Source organism: Cavia porcellus, unplaced genomic scaffold, assembly GCF_034190915.1.
Source record: "Cavia porcellus strain 051 isolate PalLab524CR breed Dunkin Hartley unplaced genomic scaffold, mCavPor4.1 scaffold_14, whole genome shotgun sequence".
Classification (NCBI taxonomy): Eukaryota; Metazoa; Chordata; class Mammalia; order Rodentia; family Caviidae; genus Cavia; species Cavia porcellus.
In genome coordinates this window covers 34,253,687-34,275,372 of record NW_026947497.1, presented here as the reverse complement: position 1 = coordinate 34,275,372, position 21,686 = coordinate 34,253,687, and the positions used below count along the sequence as shown (strand labels likewise).

Below are 21,686 nucleotides of genomic sequence, written 5' to 3'. Positions count from 1 at the left end.
TAGAACTTAAGCATCATGGGTCGGTACTCCTTTAGTTATTAATATTTATATTGTCAAGGAGTTTGCATAAAAGGTGAAATAAATAAGCATATTATAAATCACTGTCATTTTAAGATGGAAAGCATTTTTGTGGTCAAGACTTGACATACTTTATAGAAACTTTTATTGGTAACATGTGTATGAGAATGAGCTTTGACCCTCCAATCTGGAGTTGAGGGTCTGTATCTGGCTATTACTGAAACTAATGCATACTAGTGACTTAACCTCTTTAAGGCTTCATTTTCTCTTAAGGGAACAGGGTTGACTAGATGTCCTCTAAAAACTTGTACAGCTCTAAAATTTCGAGTGACTCAGAAACATTTAATGGAAAGTTAAGGCTTCTTGTATTTTTTTGTTTTAAAAAATAATACATTATGTGAGTAAATATGTCTTTAAGATTAGTAATTAAGTCTTTGAAAATGTAAATGTGTGCCTAATTGGAACTTGTAGCTGTTGAGGAAGTCTGTGATCTACTTCATTTTAGCTCAGTTCTAGTAGATACAGATACAGCTTAATGTAATAGAAACAAATGCCCAACATTTCTACCTTGCTAATACTTACAAGTAAGTATTCTGTGTATATAGGCTGGATTTTGTGGAAGATTTTGTTTTTAATCTGCCTTTTTACTCCCAAGTATGCATTCCTTGACTTTGTAATTTTTCTTAATTTGAGAAGAGGGGACCAGAATTTTGCTGTACAAGGCAGTTATTAAGTGAAAGGAGGAGATTTTTCTGAAAATGGAACCAAGACATTTTCATGAACCCTCCTCCCAAAATCTGTTACGTCAGTGTTCATTCATTGTGAAATTTGAAATTGAGGGGCTGAGGATTTAGTTCAGCAGCATAAGCGCCTGCCTTGCAAGCAGGCAGTCGTGAGTTTGATCCCTGGTACCGATAAAAAGGAAAAAGACAAAAAAAAAAAAAAAAAAAAAAGAAGAAATTGAAAAAAAAGTCTCATTTCACTGTAAATTGAAATATTTAATAACTTTTGAGTATTCAGTATCTAAAGTCCTAAGATATATTTCAAATACCAGATTTTCAGGTTTGTGATTGTCAAATTGGAAGAAGAAAAAACAACTGAGCTGTGTTGAAAAGATTGGAAGCAAGGTATTGAAATAAAGGTAGAAGAAGAGCATTAATTTTTGTCATTTAAAAAATTTATTTGTTCCCTGAGAGTATAATTAGTGTTGGAAATACATACAGGAAGCTCCTGGTTCTGTCCTCATTCCTTGGAAAAAAATGTCTTTGTTTTTGTTTTTTTTTTAAACCAAATTATTGAAAAATTACTTTCCAGAATTTATCACAGCATTAACACTAAAATTTATATAAGAAGGAATCTAGTCAGTCAGTCTGGACACATCTATATAGACACATCTGTAATTGCAGCACTCAGGAGACTGAAGCAGGAAAATTGTTAGGAATTTGAGGCCAACATGCACCTACATAATGAGACCTTGTCTCTAAAAAATAAATAAAATAATAAAGCCAGAGTAATACTAGTATGCAAAATGTGGGTAAGGTTAATTCAACATAAAATGATTTCCTTTAGGAACAAACTTGGCTGATAGAGAAGGGTAGGGAACGTAGTATTCTTAGCCTTGTTTAAAACAGCTCATTGTATAATCTACAATTTAAATATTTAAAAAAAATGCAAAGACATACTTCGAAAAATCTTTCTCAGTAGTCCCTATATTTAAGTGGACATACATTGTTTTACTTACAGAAATAAAATCATAGTTTTTCACCTGTATAGTAAGATTTATGTTTTAGGAGCTAAAACAGAAACACAATCTAGAATTTAGTTGTTATTATGTTTGACAAATTACAGCTATGTTTCTCAGTCACAGACCAGCCTGATGTGACCACTCTAAGAGTCCCAAGCATTTTAGACTTTTCATGATATACTGATAGTATTTGTCTTTCACAAATGTAAAGTTTTTTAGAGGCTGTTGGGATATTTGGGCATAACCATTGAAAAAGCAGATGGATAAATCCATCTGCTTTCTATTAAATCCAGTGTTATTAAAAGGTTTGCAGGACTTGGGGATGTAGCTCAGGGGTAGAGTTCCTGCTTAGTATGTACAAGACCCTGGTTTTGATCACTAGCACTGCATTACCCATCCCCTGCCTGCCTAGTTGCAAAAATGTGAGAAAAAAAAGTTACTCAGGTTTTGTGTTCTATTTTTCATAAAAACAGTGTAAGTATTTTAAATGAATTAATGAAAAATTATAATAATAAGTAACATCAAAATCTTGAGGTCCTGAGTAATTTGAGTATAAAAGAGTCCTCCATCCAAAAATAAGAATAGCTGAAATCCAAATAGTTGTAGTTCACAGTTCAGTATGGCAGCCACTTACACAAGTGATTATTGAGTACTTGAAATGTGGTGTAGCAACTGAATTTAAAACCTATATATTGTATACATGTTAAATGGCAGTGTTTCGGATATACTGGGTTAAATGAAGGATATTCATGTCACATTCTTTGTGCATTTCAAAATGTGGTTACTGAAAAATTTTAAATTACATTTAAAGTGGCTTAAGTCAGGTGTAGTTGTACATATAATCTTGGCATTCTTGAGAAGCTGGGACAAGAGGATTGCAAGTGCTAGCCCAGCCTGGGCCATTTAGCAAGACCTGTCTCAAAATAAAAAATGGGTTGGGAACTTGATAAAAACTTACAAAATAGGCCAGGGACATAGCTCAGCAGCACAAAGTGCCTGCCTGGCAAGCGCAAGGTTGTGTGTTTGATCTTCAGTAACAAAAACAAACAAACAAAAGACTTACAAAATCTGATGCTGGCAAAAGAAAAAATTTAAAGGTGGGCATAAGGAAAAGAGGACAAAAAATTGAGATTGTGTTGTATGTACCATTTCCTACAGAATGTAATTAATTATGTACTGTAAACATACTAATAAAAATAAAAAATTAAGAAAAAGGGACGGAGAATATGGTTTGTTTAGTATAAAGGCCCTGGTTTCAATTCTCAGTGCTGTAAAAAGGTATATGTGACTTTTATTTTATTGGACACCTCTGGTTAGAGAATGTTCTTTCTTTCTCTCTCTTTTTTCCTGTTACACATTGTGGTGGCCACTATATTGTTAGCAGGTCAAGAGAAACAAGATAAAAGTGGAATATCCCAGACCTGTCTTCTTCCTTTCTTTACTGTATTTGTGTTAAAGTCTGGGGGCCTTAGGAGATAAGCCTTGGTAAATCAGTGTAGTAGTAGAATGAAAGAAGACTTTTTATATTACTTTGAGGTTTGGGTTGTAGGGGACTATTACTTAATGAAATGTCTTCTTATTTTTTTCCCATTGCTCTCGAACTAAATTGCTACTAAATTTTATTTTTGACTCTGAGAACATTGTTATGTACTGCATCCATTGCCAGCATTCTCTCATGCAAAGCTGAGAGGTATGCCTCTTGTCAGAGTTAATTACCAAGTTTGGTATTTTCTAACAGCTGTTGAGTGAGTCTGGAATACTCTACCATACAAACACCAGTTGATTAGAAAAATAGAAGTGGAAACAAGAGTATTTTTACCAATAGTGAAGGGAAGGCACACAAAGCACTATAGCTATAGTAATCTTTGTAATACCTTGTAATGGCATATAGTGTGAGGATTGAGCAGAAATAACTACTAGAAAATGATACCTATCCAATTATTTTAACTTTACTGTTTCTACTTTTAGAAACAGTAATTTTTTGTCTCATAAAATGCCATATAATGCTGGGCAAGTCAGTCAAATTTAAATAAGATAAGGAACATTATTTTTTTAACTGTTGCTAGTTTGCTTACTTTGATTGTATACCAGTGTTAAATTCATGTTTATAATTTAGAATTGTACAGTTTGAAATTATTTGAATTATTGATCTGAAAAAATAGTATCGAAAACATTTTTAAGTAGCTGAAACTTGACTAGGAGAGGTATATTTTGAATTGCTTTTAGCAAAAATTTCTTGTGAGCTGGCATGGAGGTACATGCTTATAGTTCAAGCACTCAGAAGGCCAAAGCATGAAGATTGTAAGTTTGAGCCAGGCTGGGGCTATAAAGTGAGACCCTGTCTCCAAAAATGAAAGATTATTCGCTTATGTCAACATTTTTATAATATGAGTAATGTATTGGAAATGTTATTGTAAATTGATTTGAGAGGTTAGTTTTTTGCATGTGTATTAATCTTTGAGTTGGTAGATGAAAATGACAAGTGAAAGTCGCAGTTATCAAAAAAGGTGGAAGTCAAGCTGTGCATACTGGTGTACACGTGTAACTCTAGTTTGTAATCCCAGCTACTTGGAGATCTGAGGCACGTTTAAGGCAGTGGGCTCTTTAGCTAGACCCTGTCTTGAAAACAAACAAAGGTCTTGAATGTGCTCAGTGGTAGAGGGCTATCATTCATGAGGTCCTGGATTCAGTCCCCAGTATCAAGGGAGGGTGGAGGGAATTTTACAAACATGACCAACTGTAAATGAAGTTCATGGTTTTGAAAATGTACTTCAAACTACCTAAGAATGTAGGGTGCACAATATGTAACCCTTTGGCAAATTGCATCTTGCGTATAACCTAAGCATGTTAAAATCTAATAAAATTCTAACTATAATTATCAAACACTTGAAGCTCTGACTGTAATACGGTAGTGTCTTAATACAATTACATAAGGAATTAATTTACTCAGGATGGTTTATTAATAGCACTTAAGACAACAACTAAATTGCAACACCAAGCTGAATTTAAAGATGATGGTTCCTAGATTAAATTTTAAAAACCTGAGATTTTGCTTTCCATTAGTGTATGTGAGCATTGTAGTGAGGCACTTTGGAAAAACTGCTTAAGAATAGTAGTATATTTTATACTTAACATAATAAAGTTGAGCTAGAAATGCTGGCTGAATCCTTTGCTTCAGTGAAGCTGCAGATAAGAGTAAGCAGGGTCACCTAAAGATAGATTTACTTGGAGGTTTGGCTGCCTCTCTGGAACCATTTAGCTTTGAGCAGATTGCCATAAATGGAAAGAGCAACTGGAGAGACCTAGTACCTTGGTTGAGAGTGTGGATGATGTGCAACAGGTGGTAAAACAGTCCCTGGATGTTTTAAACAAGCATTCTCCAAATGACTGGTGTTTAAGGCTGAGACTTTATAGCATTTGGTGAATTTTTAAGGCCAAGTGAATTTTTCCTAATTAAAAGTCCTGAAACAGTTTTAAAATGTTTCTATCTTAAGTATGTGAAGCTTGTAAATTTGTAATATGATTTTATGAAATTTATATAAACATTTGCTTTTAGTTCCATGAAGGACATCTTGAGAAAAATCAAGTTAGAAACTCACGTATTAATATTTCACAACTTGTTACCATGTAAATTTTCAGTATGTAAAATCTGAAAGGTAATTAATATACCATTACAGTAGTGAGTTTGTGCCTGATGTGTCAGTTTTCTTACAGAGTGACTGGCTTGACCTTAATTCACGTAAAAGAAATTTTTGTATGAGCTATATGGAAAGTCTGTATTAGGAAGTGTAGTGGCTATGAAGTTGGATTAAGGTAGCCCCTTTGACCTTGAAGAACGTAGAAGCTTGCGGAGCAACAGGAGATCATCATTACACTTTTTAAAATGTGGAGACAGGGCTGGGGATATAGGCCAGTGGCAAAGTGCCTGTCTGGCAAGTGCAAGGTGTCCTGAGTTCGATCCCTGGTGTGCCCTCCCACCCCACTCCCCCTAAAAAAGGAGTGACTTTTTTTAAAAAATAGGAATCATTTCATTTAACTGTTTGGTTTTTGTTTTGTTTTGTTTTTGTTTTTGGTACCGAGGATCAAACTCTTGACCTCATGCTTGCCAGGCAGCTATTACACTTTTGAGCTAAATCCCTGGCCCCTTCATTTAACTGTTTGAGGTAAGTAGTAGTCCTGTATTGGGAAAGAGGAAACAGACTTTTAGAGATTAAATTGCTTGCCTGAGTGGCAGACTAGATCCCAAGTTGCTGGACCTGAAAGCCCAAACCACTGCTTGTACACTTTACTGTTTGCACAAGTAACTTAATAGCAGAGCATAAAGGAAGTATAGAAGAGAGGTGCAAAGGTTGGTGGAATTAAAAAGCTTCATGGGGGCAAAGTGGGGGGGGCACTAAAAATTTTGTCTGGTAAAAGCCAGGAATCTCCAGAGAGGTTTTGAAGAAAAGAATAAGGTTATGATGAAGCAAGTTGCTGAGTCGTGGTGCTAAAGTGAGTGTTGGTTCTTGTCCATCTGCAGGTAGCTTTGCCTAGAGATTATTTTTTTGCTCAGCTGGGGCAGTTTCTAAAAATTGAACTACCTCATTAAATTAAACTAGTTAGGTTTTTTTTTTCCTCTTCTTTTGGTACCAGAGTTGAACTTGGGAACTCACAGTAGCCAGGCAGGTGCTGTACCACTTAGCTATATCCTCGCCCTAAATTAAATTAGAAAGCAGTGTTTTTGATTGATTCCTCTAGATATGTAGTTATTTCTGTTTTGGTTGCAGGTTGTGTTTATTGTCATAATGCACAATTGACCTTACAGTGATCTTCAAACATACTTAACACCCATTAGTTTTGATGGGGAGTTCAGATTTCAAGGGTCTTTCTTTGCTGGGTGGTGGTAGCACGTGCCTATTATCCCAGCACTTGGGAGACTGAAGAGAAGATCAGCAGTTTGAGATTGGCCTTGCCTCTACATAGTGAAAGCCTTGTCTTTAATAAATAAATAAATAAATAAGCCTCTGTTTTCATTTGGAGAAGATCTGGAAAATTCTCATTAATTTCTAATCTGATTGGTTTCTTTTAAATAAATATTTCATAAAATGTAGATACTGGCTTATTTTGGTTTTTAAATTTCTATCATGGGTGCAGACTAATGTATCAGTGATTTATGTATTCACATGAAAATTTATTTCTTAGAATGTGTTTATGTTGAGTAATGCGATTGGCTCATTTTTTAATTGAGTATTTATTTTCTCCCCAGTGGAAGCATCAGTTCACAGCAGTAATGCACACTGTACTGATAAGACAATTGAAGCTGCTGAAGCCCTGCTTCATATGGAGTCTCCTACCTGCTTGAGGGATTCAAGAAGTCCTGGTATGTTTTTGTACTAAACATGTCTGTTACTTTGTGTTAGAGACCTTTAAATGCAGTTTTCTGTGGTATTATGGGAGCTTTCAGAGGTCTATTATTCATGAATATCTCTCAGTAATAAATGATCTTTTTTTAAGATTCACGAATCACTTCATTGTAAGTAAATATAAAGCATATCCTCACAAGCATAAAAATCTTTTATAGAACAGCTACTTATTATATCTGTTTCTTTAATTCTGGGTAAACTGCCAGCCTCTGTGATCTTTAGGAGCACAGCATATAGGGGCCACTTTGGATCTTTTATGTAGTGGTAAACAGGCAGTATTTCCAGGGAATCGTCCATGGCGGAGAGAGGAGGCTAGTTGCACCGTCCTATCAGCCTGAGAGTTGCTGTTTTCTTATGATCCATTTTTTTCCTTTTAAACTGACTTATATATTAATTTTCTACTAATTTTACTTAATCATAATTGTAATTTAATGTCCAGATAATAATCTGACTTGATTGATCCTTTTACGGAAATTTATGATAAATGCTAAGACAGTTCTGTATTTTAATTGGAATAGGAGCTTCATGTTTAATCAGGAATATGAGAGGAAAATTATGGCATAAGGGATTACTGTATTAATCCACAAGAGACTATATTAACTAGTTCCAATTTGAAATAGAAGTGTCATATCCTGAATATTGATGCATAGCTGAAGGAAGCCAGAATATTGGATAGTAGTCTGTGTGCCCTGTTTCAGTGAGCTGTGGTATTAGAGTGGTTCCATTAAACAAAGTATTAAGTATTGAAAGATGATACTGAGCCAGGTGTAGTGGTGGACGCTTGTAATCTCAGCGCCTCTGGAGGCCAAGACAGAAATGCTGCACATATGGCCACTGTGCTGTCTTTCATAGCGGCCTGCTCTCGCTCTGCAGAGTATACTCCTTTCCCTACCTTTAATTGGCTCACACTGGCCCTGCAGAGAATATTTCTTTTCTTTTCGTACATCTAATGAATGTAAAACCTTACTTCAAAAAATCCTGCAAATTTGAAGCCAGCCTTGGCAGCTCTAACCATGCCTCAAAATAAAAAGTGCTGAGGTGTAGCTCAGTGGTAGAGTACTAACCTAGCACACGAGGCCCTTGGGGCTTCAATCCATAGCCTGGCTCTTCCCCAAAACAAGAATTCTGGAAGGAAATTAAAAGCATTACATAACTGTTATACTATTATTTCCAGTGTTTCCCTAACTATGAAAGAAACTCAGTTCTTTAAAATGTGGAGGTGACCATGCATACCCTCCAGGTGATTTTTGTTATTTTCTTTAGTATTCTTTAGATCACATTGAATACTCAGCAAATTAATTTCTTTGGTATTAAGTTTTAATCTTGCTTTGAGTAATTTTTGGTAAGAATGTCTACCTATTAAACTGTCCATACGATGAATATTGATTGGGATGGGAAATTTTAATTTTTCAACTTTTTTTTATAGTGGAAGTGTTTGTCCCTCCTTGTGTATCAACTCCAGAGTTTATCCATGCTGCTATGAGGCCGGATGTCATTACAGAAACTGTAGTGGAGGTATCAACAGAAGAGCCGGAACCCATGGTTACCTCTCCTATTCCTACGTCACCAGAGAGCCATGAACCAGTGAAAAAGAAAAAAGGTACAGTACATCTACATGTGTCTGAGAGAAGTGGATTTTTCCTGGTATCTTTTTTCCCATTAAGGGACATAGAAAGTAACATGTTACAGATTTTTTTTTTCCATAGTGCTGGGGATTGAAAGTGCTCTACCACTGAGCTGCATCCCCAGCCAGGAAGGAGTTGGTATTTAAACCTTAGTGATATTTGCTGGAAAGTAAGTTTTTAACAGTGCTGGAAAAAAGAAGATGGAGTTTATCCCAGTGCTGTAAGTGCCTGCTTGGCAGTCGCAAGGTCATGAGTTTGATCCCTGGCACCAAAAAAAAAAAAAAAGGGAATGTTAACAGTCTGCTGTGTGTTTGTCTTATCATTTTTCTAATTTATGAGCCTATTATATACTTGGTTATATTAGCAAGGTAATTTATTTTCTCCATTTTTCATGGTTTTATTTTTCTTGCATGTACTTTTTGTTCTAAAATACAAAGAATGCCAGTACAGATTTCCCCAGTGGGTAAAGAGCATTGCCCCTTTCAAGCTCTGCTGGTCCCAGCAGTGAAGCCCAGAGATCCAGCACAGAGCCACTGTCAGGAGAGTATACGTAGTACAATGCATCATTTCCTGTGCAGATCAACGGCCAGACCATCTGACTATAGTACTTTCTTCCATAGCTCTTTCTTTATATTTTGTGTGTATTTATTTGAACCTAAGGCTGGGCTACAAGGTAGACCTTAATAGGTACATTGAAATTACATGCAATTTAATTTTATTTTTCTCTTTCTAGTGCTGGGGAATCAAAGTAGGGCCTCATTCATACAAGGCAAGTGCTCTGCCCCTGAGCTACAGTTAGCCCACTTTACCTTTTAAAGGGAAAAAAAGAGAAGATTGTGCTGGAAACAATGATATTTTGTTTTATTCATTAAATGTTTGACTTGCTGCCATGCGTTTAATGCTGTGAGAGAGATAAGATTGTGACAGAGAGCCATGAGCTGGAATGTAGCTTATTTGTAGATGCCTGCTTACCATGCCGGAGGCCTGAGGTTCAGTCCCCGTGTAACACATGTGTAGAGAGAAAAGTGAATGATAGATGAGATGGTGAACTAGTTTCTGCTGTGTATAATAAAAAACAAAAGGCACACATATAAATGGCCTTAATACCCACTAAAGCTTTTGACTAGTTGCATCTATCCAAAAACAAAAAGATGAAAGACAATGAAAAGAAGAAACCATTTGAGAACTAGGATGTGATATGACATAAATCACTGCATGTCCTATAATCCCAGCACTCAGAGGCTGAGGCAAAGAGGATTGTTGGGAGTTTGAGGTCACCCTGGCTACACAGTAAGTTCAAGTCCATTTGGACTATATAAGGATACTTTGTCTCTCAAAAACAAAAAACCCTTTTACCATTCAAAAATTAATACAACATAGAAATCCCATAATTATTTTTGTTTTGAGGCAGGGGCTTTCTGTGTAGTTGAGACTGGCTTTGAACTTGATACGTAACCTAGGCTGGCCTCAAACTCGTGGCAATTCTCCTGTCTCAGTCTCCCAAGTGTACACTGCCAGTAGGTTAGGTTTGGGACTGGGGATTTAGCTCAGTGGCATAAGCACCTGTCAGGCAAGCATAAGGACGTGAGTTTGATCCCCAGTCCCGTCCCCCCCCCCCCCCCCCGCCCCCCAAAAAAAGTTAGGTTCTGAGTTCAATTTCTGTTTGTGTGGGTGTCAGAAATTGAACTCAGAACCTTACTCCTGCCAAGCAGGTACTGTGCCAGTATCCCTGGCCCCTTTTTATTTTTGAGACAGGGCCTTGCTGTAATTCAGGCTGCTCTTAAACTCAATGTTTAGCCCCAGCTAGCCTTGAACTCAGGGTGATCCTCCTGCCTCAGCCTACCAAGTGCTGGGATCACATGTGTGGACCACATGCCCAGCTAGGTTAATTTTTAATAGGTGAAACTTATTTCCAGAGCTTTTAATATACTAATATGGACTGTGATCTTCAAGAGATAGTAGCATGTAGTGTTTTAAACATTAATTTGACTATAGACCTGTTTTCTACCAAGAAATGCACTATTAATTTCTCCAGGAACAGTATTTAAAATGCTACTAAGAAAATAACTTGATCCTTTTTGAGCCAGTTGCCCAGCTGGTCTCAAACTCTTGGACTCAAGCAACCTTTCTGCCTATCTCCTAGCAGCTAAACTATAGGTTATGCCACCATGCACAGCTGAACTTTTTTTTAAAGCATTGGGATTTTGTGTTTAGAGATGGAGAAGATACTTTTGTTACTCACGCGTTCTTATATGGAGAAAGCTCCATTCTAACAAGAGCAGTGAACTGGATGTTGTAAATTGTGTCAAAGAGATGTACTAATTAGAATTACCAGAAATGAAGTCCTAGCCTAAAGTTTATGCATTTTGTCATAAAAATTAAGACCTTGGAATTTAGGTGTTTACGTGGTTAATCTAGGTAATCTTGCTACTGAAGATGAGAACGACATCAGAAATCCCAGATGTGTGACGTTCTTGCAGTGTTCCTCATCTTTCTTCAGGGTTCCCCTTTAAGGCCCCATTCATCCTCCCTGCAGAGGCTCTAACCCGTTTCAGACTCATGCCCTCCGGGAGCAAGCAGAATCTCTGCCTTTCTGGGTTTTTTTTTTTTTTTTTGGTCTTTTTCCTTTTTATTGGTACTGGGGATCGAACTTACGACTGCCTGCTTGCAAGGCAGGCGCTTATGCCGCTTAGCTAAATCCCCAGCCCCATCTCTGCCTTTCTGGAAGTTGTTTTTGGGTGCAAATCTGCTGGAGAATCAGATGGCAAAAACTAGGAGAAATGAAGCAGATGGCACAAACACCAGATGTAGAAAATAATTACTTGGAAATAGTTTTTTGACAGTCAAATGTATTTGAATGTAGAAGTTTAGCTGTTTAAATATTTTTGCTTAAATTCTGGTAAACTGGCTTAGAACAGTAGAGTGTTAATATTTTTTAACTTCATTTGAGCTCAAAGTGCTTCACAGATTGTCAGATCTTTTGCAACAATTAGGTAAAGCTGTTTCTAACAATTTTGTACAACAGAAAACAAAGATGTTTGTACAGAAATTGTTTTAAAAAAAGAACTTGTTTCTATTGCTGTATCACTGTAAAAGATTAGCAAGTGAGGATTAATAATACATTAAAATTATTAAATTGAGTGTGGTGGCTCACACCTGTAATCCTGGCAGTCAGGAGGCTGAGGCAGGAGGATCAAAGGACTACATAGTGAATTCATGGCCAGTTTAAACTATAGCGCAAGACTCAGTCTTTTTTTTTTTTTTTCTTTTTAAATTATACTCATTGCTTTTTCAAAAACTGCAGAAGTGTTTTTAAAATTAATTTTTCATTTTAATCCACATAATCCATTATGTGTAGCTTAATGAATAATATTAGAAATTCTGCTAATCAAGTGTCTTATTATTTTCCTGTTTTCAATACATAGTTTCAATATTTTATTTTTTCAGTTGGCCGTAAACCAAAGACCCAGCAGTCACCAATTTCCAATGGGTCTCCTGAGTTAGGTATCAAGAAGAAACCCAGAGAAGGAAAAGGTAATTTGGGGAGGGTTTTGTTTTATTTTGAAATGAGACTTTTCCTCCCCCCAGTCAGGTGACATTTTTGCATTTGTAGAAAAATTATATGGAAATACTGTCTCTGATAGCATTTCTTAATTCAGCATTTCCTAAGGAGTTTTATCAAAATATCTGCCCAGTCCTACCCAATGGCAGTTCTACAGCTGTAACTGAATCCTGGGGAGTGGGGAACAGACATTTCCATTGGCTAACATTGCTTTGAGCACACAGATGCACATCTTTAGGGAATTGTGTATATGTACATAACAGTCATTGCCCAACAGAGTTACAAATCAGGCTTACCCCTAAGAATTGTGCCTGATACGATACAGTTTCTTAACTAGTTAGGAGCAATACAGGAATTGAAGGTAGGCTGAAAACAGACACAAAAAGCTAAATCTGGTAAGTCTGTAATAAAACTTGGTATTGGACAAGCTCTCTCCTATCATCCACATACATTTCAGAATACTTGGAAAAAGATTGAGTGTGGGACAGATTTTGGATTTTTATTTTCCTTGTCTGTCTTTGGTCATTTCACATTTCTAACATTTTAAGTGTTTTAATTTATACCAAACACTTAAAAATGTTATATAGTAGTAAATAACTGTTGACCTGTAAATGTACAACTATGATTGTTTGCAAAATCTTTTTTGTTTTGTTTTGTTTTATTGTTTTTGGTACCAGGGATTGAACTCAAAATCTTGCACTTGCCAGCAGGCACTTAGGCAACTGAGCTAAACCCCAGGCCCTGTTTTCAAAATCTTACTACGGGAAATGTTGAGGGAAAATTTCTAAGTCATACTGAAAGGAAGACTTCCAGTGGAGAAGATAAAAAGCCACCAAGGCACTGGTTAAATCTTTACACCAGCAGACTGTTGCGGGATCATTCCCAAAGGCAACACGTTGTCTTTACAAAGAGCTTAGTTTATACTACATATAGAAGTGAGAAGTCCAAAACAAGAGATAAAATTGGCTACATAAATTGAATCACATATTGACAGGTAGATAGTCTTGAACAGATTTATTGAAACAAAGGAATTGTTTCTCATAATATAGAAGAATGCTGGAATGAGGGGAAGGGCCTTTTACAGAGTGGGCATAATTAAAGGTATCTTTGACTAGTCCAGGGTGCCTTAAGGTATAAACAATTACAATTACTCAGACTCAATGCTTCGAAGCTGGGCTTTACACACTATCAAGGTCAGTTGAATTCAGCAGCAGTAACTTGGTCAGAGACCTCTAATTGCTCTCTATTATGAATACCTTTAAGTTTGCTGTTTTGTAGATGTGTACTTAAGTTATAATTGTGCCTTAACAGTATCACTCACTCAGAGACTTGATGCTTTGCACCAGAGACAAATTTTCTCATGACCTATTGTTACCAATTAAAATCATTTTGAGGGGGGTAGTGGTGCTACAGGCTCCTGCATAATAAATCATATACTACCACTGAAACCTGCCATCAGTTCTTATTAAAAAGTTTGTATCTAAAATTTGAGGCAGATGTTGCAGTATAAAGATTAAAGTTATTACAGTCAAATGTGGCTTCTTAATCCTGCTGTTTTGCACAGTGTTGACAACAGTGTCTTTCACAGCCAAACACCCTGCCTGACAAAAGATTCTCTTTTAGAATCCTTTTCCTTACAGCCAGAGGTAGAAATGTTAATTTATAAACTTAGGGATAGGAGCTAGGCATGTTGTTGAACACCTGCAATCCAGCATTTGGGAGGCCAAGGCATGGAGGATCAGAGGACTGAGGATCTTGTAAATTTCTCGAGGCTAGCAGGTTACATAGTAAGTTCAAAGACAGCCTGAGCTCTACATAGCAAGACCCTGTCTGAGGGAAAAAAGAATAAAATATCCTAGGGGTGGCAACTTGAGTGGTATAGTTAAAAGATAACCTGAGTAATGTTGCTGTGTGGGAAGCATCTTCTGTATTTTACAAAAATTTCTTTCAGAATAAAATTTCTGCTTTTACTATGTCTACTCATACTGGTAATCTCCTGGTTTTTCACAAAGATAAAAATGCTGCCAGCTCCATACTTTGAAGTTGAAGAATATATAGGCTTAAGTAGTCTTTAGGTAGCAATGCTGAATCAATAGAGCTTCAGAGATTGACATATGTGATACTGTATTACGAAGCTGAAGATCAGTCTTGTTAGGTCCAGAAATGCATGTGGGGCTCGGCCATGGGTTATGAATAAACATTACAGTAGAGTAGATCCAGGGCCAGTGTTGTAGTTAACCTTTGAAAGATACTGTACTTGGGCCAGGGATTTAGTTCAGAGGTGTAAGTACCTTCCTGGCAAGCGCGAGGTTGTGAGTTCCATGCCTGATACAAACAAAACTGTACTTAACTAGTTAAGGGAATGACCTGTTACTTTTTAGTGTTTTCATATAAGGAACTTGTATTTTAGGACTGAAGCACAAATGTATTTAAGGGGCTGGGGATATAGCTTAGAGGTTATAGTTGGATTCTTTGTGGTAACCCCCTCCCAAAAAAACCGATGTGGGGCTGGGGATTTAGCTCAACGGCATAAGTGCCTGGCTTGTAAGCTCATAGTCGTGAGTTCGATCCCTGGTACAAGACAAAACAAAAAAACCCAATATATTTAACTGAGTTGTTCATACATAATGAAATTATTTTACTATATTATCTTTGATGTAAATTTAATCAGAAGGAAATTAGAAATGTTTATTTTTAATTTTTCTTGGTACCAAGAATCAAACTCAAGCACTTTGTGCTTACTAGGCAGGCGCTGTCTCACTGAGCCATATTTCTGGCTTTTTTTTTTTTTTGTACCAGAAATTACTATGCTTGCCAGGATTAGAAATTTTTAAACATCTGTTTTTGTTTTTATTTTTTCAAATCCTTTTTATTTTTTGTCTTTTTTGAGACAGGGTTTCACTACGCAGTTTAGGCTGGTTTTGGGCTCACTTTGTAGCCCAGGCTGATCTGGAACTTGCAGGCAAAATCTTTTAAAGAGAAAAACCCAAAATTTCAAACAAAACAGATCAATCAGGGGCAGTAGTACATACATTGTGCATTGTCATCCCCAAATCATTCACTCAGTATAAGACATCTGCATTCGATTGTTGAAACAATGCCAGTAGAAATATTTTTTTCTTCAGGGAACTCAGAAATAAGTAGTATAACTATCTTAACTAGTTTTTAATATGCATATGCATAAAACATGTTTTTAGAAGCAGAAACTTTTATTTAGTCTGGTGGGGTATTGTGGCATGGAATGTCTTAATCCCTGTATCTGGGGGACCAGGGTAGGAGAATTGTAAGTTTGAGTCCAGCCTGCGTGACTGTGACACTGTCTCAGAAAGGGATTGGGGGTGGGAGTATAGCTCACTGGGAAGACCTTGGGTTCAGTCCTTATAGCTGACACACACTAGTAGTCTAGAGGAAAATCGTATGAGGATACTTCAGTGTTTGGAATCAGCTATGGGTTATTAATGAACATTTCAAATTCTAAGGGAAATACAAAATGACATGAAATGCCAGAGGAAAGAACATCAATGAGAGGAAATGGGATGCAGTACTTCAGTTTGGAAGCTTCTGATATAGCCTGGGTCTAGATTTGAGGATAGGATAAAGGGATGGTACTTTACAAGACATGCATCTTATGCCTATTAGGTAGATTAAAGCACTGCATATGTCTTAGTCGACTTCCCTGTTGCTTCCATGATACCCGACATTTGTACTTCAGGGAAGAGAGCTGTCTTTGTTCACGGTTTCAGTCCACTGTCTGTGGGCTCAAGGCAGAAACATCCGGATGGAAGGGCAGAGTGGGCAGAGCTGCCTGCTCAGTTCATGGAGTCTGGGAGACAGCACAGGGCCGTGGCAGTCAGCAGTGAACCCTCTACCAATGAGCTGCCAGAGAACCACCTTCACTGGCCCTCTCAGCAAGGTCAGCTGTGGACCGACCTCAGTGGTGGATGGCTGAACTAGCGCCCTGTGATGCAGTCACTTCCTCCAGGAGTGTCTTAATCCACTCATTGACAATTGAGCATAACGTTATAATAGACTTCTTAGAAAAAGACCCTAAGGTTGATGTCCAAAAGTTTCTCCCATTCCACTATATATTGTCAGCCTATTTAATGAAGTTGAATACTTTTTGATAAATTTTAATTCAGAATTTGGGCTTACAGTAAATATAGGTGCAAGCTTAATTTATTCAGAACTCTATAAATTCATAAATTTGGGTCAAGCATTGGCCCTTTGCCTTTTACTAAACTCAGTGTGTAGGATAGTGTAGAACTAGAAACTTTTTAAAAACCAGCAAGAGTATATTTAAGATTGTTATTTTCCTTGTGGGAAAAAAAAGATTGTTATTTAAAAAGATAATATATTTGATTTTAATTATTAATACATTTAAAATTAATTTGTCATTGTCTTGATTTGTTTTTAAAGGAAATACAACCTATTTGTGGGAGTTTCTTTTAGATCTACTTCAAGATAAGAATACTTGTCCTCGGTATATTAAATGGACTCAGAGAGAGAAGGGTATATTTAAACTTGTGGACTCAAAGGCCGTCTCTAAGCTATGGGGAAAGCATAAGAACAAGCCAGACATGAACTATGAAACGATGGGACGTGCGCTGAGGTAAGGATATATACGAACTGGTATTCAAACAAACTACATTGTCTTTCTATACTGTTAGCTGTTTCAAGAGAGGTTCAGAATCTCTTAATAGAACTTGTAACCTTGGAGGCGCTTCTTAAATTTGGTAGTAGATGAGAAAGGATATGATCTTGAATGCCTACAATTTGAACATCATTGGAATATCCATTTTTGTAGAAACGGTGCTTTTGAACCTAAGAGTATTGTGTGTATTTATTTATTTACTTACTTATGAGACAGCATCTTGCTTTTGTAGTTTGGGATGGCTTTGAATGTATGGCAATCTTCCTACCTCAGCCCCTCAAGTGCTGGGATTACAGGTGTGCTCTGCTATGCCCAGTAGGACTGTTCTTGTACCCTTTCTCTTTCCCTTTGCTAATTTTCAGACGCAGGGTCTTGTTGTAGGTAAGTTGCTCAGGTTTACCATGAACTTTTGAGCCTCCAGTCTCTGCCTAAGTGGCTAGGATTACGGACATGTACTACCCTGCCTTGCTAGAACTATTTCTTTTTTCCTTCCTTCTTTTCCTCCCTCCCTCCCTAATTATTTTGAGACAGGGTCTCATGCTGTGTAGCTCTGACTGGCCTTGAACTCAATCCTCTCAGCTTCCCAAGAACCTGGGATTACAGGTGTGCACCACCATATCTAGAAAATACTATTTTTTAATAGAAGTTTTTGGTACAGGTCTTTTAAGAAATTAAACTCAAGTGAAGTAGCTTCCAAAATGAATTTGCTTTTCAGTTCTTGATTTGTTTTAGATTTTTCTTCTCCTTTTTCTTTTGGTACCAGGAATCAAACGCTTGTCAGGCAGGCAATTATGCCACTGAGCTAAATCTCCAGTTCCGTAGATACTGCTTGACAAAAAAATTTTCATAAGTTTTGTTTGAGAGATTCTAAAATTTTTGTTGTAGTACACATGATACAAGTGTTTGTTAATGAACAGGTTGGATATGTGACAGTATTCGTACATCACAAAGCTTCATCTGTGTTAAATGTGGCTAATGTAATTATGGCATGTAATTAGCAAAATGTTTTATAACCTATATAAGTCAGAATAGAATTTTACCATTGTCAATAAAATATTTTATGTTCAGATTAAATTATTTCTTTTAAAAAACTGATTGAACTTTCTGCAACTTTTTAGGGCTCTTGGTGATAGGGCCCATGACACCATGTTCCAACTTCTGTCTACCTCAGATCTGTAGCTTTGGAGCAGTTTAAGCAGTAGGGGCTCTTACTTCTCATCCCTTTTCAGAATAAGGGAACGTTACTGTGAGGATCTGCTCTGTGTGGTCTTTTCAGAGGAAGGGGGAATAATACATTTGATTTATGTAGTAATTTTTCCCCTTTTCAGATACTACTACCAAAGGGGAATTCTTGCAAAGGTTGAAGGTCAGAGGCTTGTGTACCAGTTCAAGGATATGCCCAAAAACATAGTGGTCATCGATGATGACAAAAGTGAGAGCTGTAATGAAGAGTTAGCAGCAGCTGCTGATGAGAAGTCGTTGGAACGAGTGTCGCTGTCTGCGGAAAGTCTCCTGAAAGCAGCAGCTTCTGTTCGTGGTGGAAAAACCTCGTCTCCTATCAGTTGTTCCAGAGTAGACAAAGGTGTGGCCAGAGCTGTGAGTATCACATCCCCTGGTCAGGATGCTTCGTCCAGGTCTCCTCCTCCTACGGCGTCTGCAGCAGCAGCTGCTGCTCCAAGGTAAGGGAGGCAAGCCAGCAGCCAGGCCACAGGCGACGTGGGCAGAATGTGATGCTTCCATGCTCTGTTAGCTGGGCTTTTCAGACCCCACTATTGTTTTAAGGACTTTTCAAAGTGCTTGGTAGTTTATACTTTCTCGGTTGTTGGTAAAGTAGATGTCTCAACTAGCTTGGATGGATTCGCATCATTTTATAGGTGTACCTTTACTGTGAGCTTTAGTTTTTTAATGTTTGTTTCATACCCTATACTACTGAGCTTACCAGTACTAATTTTATACAGTTTAGATTTATAGTTACCTTTTTCACTCAGACTTACTTTCTGAGCACTAAATATATAATCAATTTTTTCTTTAAATCTAGGACAGTTCGTGTGGCAATGCAAGTACCTGTTGTAATGACGTCATTGGGTCAGAAGATTTCAACCGTGGCAGTTCAGTCAGTGAATGCAGGTGCACCATTAATAACCAGCACTAGTCCAACGACAGCAACCTCTCCAAAGGTAGTCATTCAGACAATCCCTACTGTGATGCCAGCATCTGCTGAGAGTGGAGACAAAATCACTATGCAGCCTGCCAAAATCATCACCATCCCAGCCACACAGCTAGCGCAGTGTCAACTGCAGACAAAATCCAACCTGACTGGGTCAGGAAGCATTAACATTGTGGGCACCCCCCTGGCTGTGAGAGCACTTACCCCCGTTTCCATTGCTCACGGCACACCTGTCATGAGACTCTCCGTGCCTGCCCAGCAGGCGTCAGGCCAGACTCCTCCTCGAGTTATCAGTGCTGTCATAAAAGGGCCAGAGGTTAAATCTGAAGTAGTGGCAAAAAAGCAGGAACATGATGTGAAAACTTTGCAGCTGGTAGAAGAAAAACCGACAGATGGAAATAAGACAGTGACCCACGTAGTGGTTGTCAGTGCGCCTTCAGCTATCGCCCTTCCTGTAACTGTGAAAACTGAGGGACTCGTGGCGTGTGAGAAATAAGTAGCTCCAGCTGGGACTTCAGACTGTTGGTATTATTGACGTAAATACTCACAAGGGAAGTCAGTCATCAAAAAAGTCAAAGGAAGACTTTAAAAACATTTTTAATGCATATAAGAAAACAATCAGACTTACTGGAAATAAATTACCTATCCCATGTTTCAGTGGGAAATGAACTACACATTGAGATGCTGACAGAAAACTGCCTCTTACAGTAGCAAACAACTGAACCTGGCAATGAGAAAAAGGATTGAAAGGGACCAAGCGGCTCACTACAATATCCAGTTACACTAAGACTTGGAACACTAATATTTGTAAGAGGTTGTATAGTTCTCAGCGGAGAGGGTTGGGATGGGTGATCTCATTGTTACATATAGCGATTTTTTGATGCATTTTATATGCATACCAGCAATTATTACTGTGCTCGCACAGTACTCACTTAACTGGTGCTATGTGAAGATTCTGCTAATATAGGCATTCTAGAATGTGAATTGAAGAATGGATCCAAAAGCTTCAGAGAGGATAGCAAAAAAGATCTAGTGCGATTTTTTTTTTTTTTTAAATATCATATAGCTTAAGCTGATTTAAAACAAAGGCCTTAGACTAATTTTTGGTTTTATTCCTTGAAATAAGCTAATGGCTTGTTTGTGTAAAGCTTTTTTATTAAAAGAAAAATTTTAAAAATCTTGTACCTAGCACAGTATTGTTATAGAATTTACATGTAACATTTTATATGGTAGTTTAAGTCTGTCAGTTTCTTAATTGTGGACAAATTAACAGTTGGCTCTGGCCTTTTGCTGTACCATGCCCGTGTCATTCACTTAGCCTGGCATCTTTGCGGACACAGGAGTTTCAGTTCTACTGTCACTTGCAAGTGCAGGCTCAGCGTGAACTTTGTCAGGTAGCTTTAATACCTGACGCCCCATCCTTCCTCCCTCTCTCCTTCCCTTCCCCGACCCCCTTTTAGTTCTTTTCTTTCCTATTTTTCTGTTTTTTTAGTTGATGTTTTAAGAGGGAAAGTACCAGTGTTCAGATTTGAACTATAATAGTTTGTATATTCAACATTTGAAGTATATTCTATTTTGTTGTACTCTTGTTTCAAAGTGTATTCAAGTAGGTTTTCTGAAATATAGAAATGAACTTTATCCTGTGTTTTTTGTCTTCGGTGGTTTTTTTTAAAAGGTAGTAAAAGTCGGTATAAAGGTGTTCTAGTTGAAAAGAAGCATAAACCCTGTTTCTCTTTCCAGCTGCTGTGCTGAGAAAGGCTCTTGTATTTTGTTCAATTCTGTTAGTGTTTGGCAGGTGTCCGCCTGTTGCCATTTCCTTCCTAATGTTTGCCATGACCTGTGAGTTTAAGGACCATAATGAATTTATTAACATTTTAGTTAAGCAGACTTACAAAACTTTATGTAAAAACACTTTCAAATAAGGCTATTTGCTTTCAGACATTCTAAGAACAGTACTCTAGCCATTTTACAGATTTAAAAAAAATGAGATACCAGATTACATGAATTACCTAATTATAAAACTTGGTCTTACTACCTTTGATGTTTTTCTACTTTAAAGAAATTTAGAACTGATATTTAGTATTTGTTGAGCTTTGTACACTTGATCAGATAATTCTTAGGTGGAAATAGAGCCTTTTGTAAAAATCAGATTTATTGGTACATTATAGATATCAATAATGATCACATCATAGAGAATTTGTGCCTGTATGTGACAGTGTGTGTTAATAGAAGCTTGTTTTCTAATCTTTTAATCATTTTTGTAAACAGACGTGAGATGGTACTTTGTATTAGAAGTTTAAAAACTCAGTTGATTTTTATCTCAATTGGGAGTTAAGAATCAGCTTTCAAAATTAATACTATAGCCAGGTGTGGTGGGTGGTACAACTTGTGCTTCTAGCACTTGGGAGGCTGGGGCAGGATTGCTATAAGTTTGAGGCCAGACTGGGCTACCTAGTGAGTTGAAGGCCAGCTTGGACTACATAGCAAGACCTGTCTCAAAACAAACAAAAACCAGTA

The 21,686-nt window shown here is 37.3% G+C and overlaps 1 protein-coding gene across 18 annotated transcripts in view; it reads left to right on the top strand.

Moving 5' to 3' along the window:
- Positions 1-20,807, top strand: part of Elf2 (E74 like ETS transcription factor 2) — a 93,134-nt gene extending 72,327 nt beyond the window's left edge. For 8 of the 18 annotated variants that reach the window (XM_063260776.1, XM_063260788.1, XM_063260778.1 and 5 more), the window contains 6 exons: positions 7,008-7,121; positions 8,591-8,764; positions 12,237-12,323; positions 16,768-16,960; positions 18,331-18,681; positions 19,041-20,807. In XM_063260776.1, the coding sequence (XP_063116846.1) occupies positions 7,008-7,121; positions 8,591-8,764; positions 12,237-12,323; positions 16,768-16,960; positions 18,331-18,681; positions 19,041-19,665 (1,544 nt within the window). In that variant the 3' untranslated portion in view covers positions 19,666-20,807. The remainder of the gene's footprint in view (positions 1-7,007; positions 7,122-8,590; positions 8,765-12,236; positions 12,324-16,767; positions 16,961-18,330; positions 18,682-19,040) is intronic. The other 10 variants (XM_063260780.1, XM_063260779.1, XM_063260787.1 and 7 more) reach the window with 3 other exon arrangements.
- The last annotated feature ends 879 nt before the right edge of the window (positions 20,808-21,686 follow it).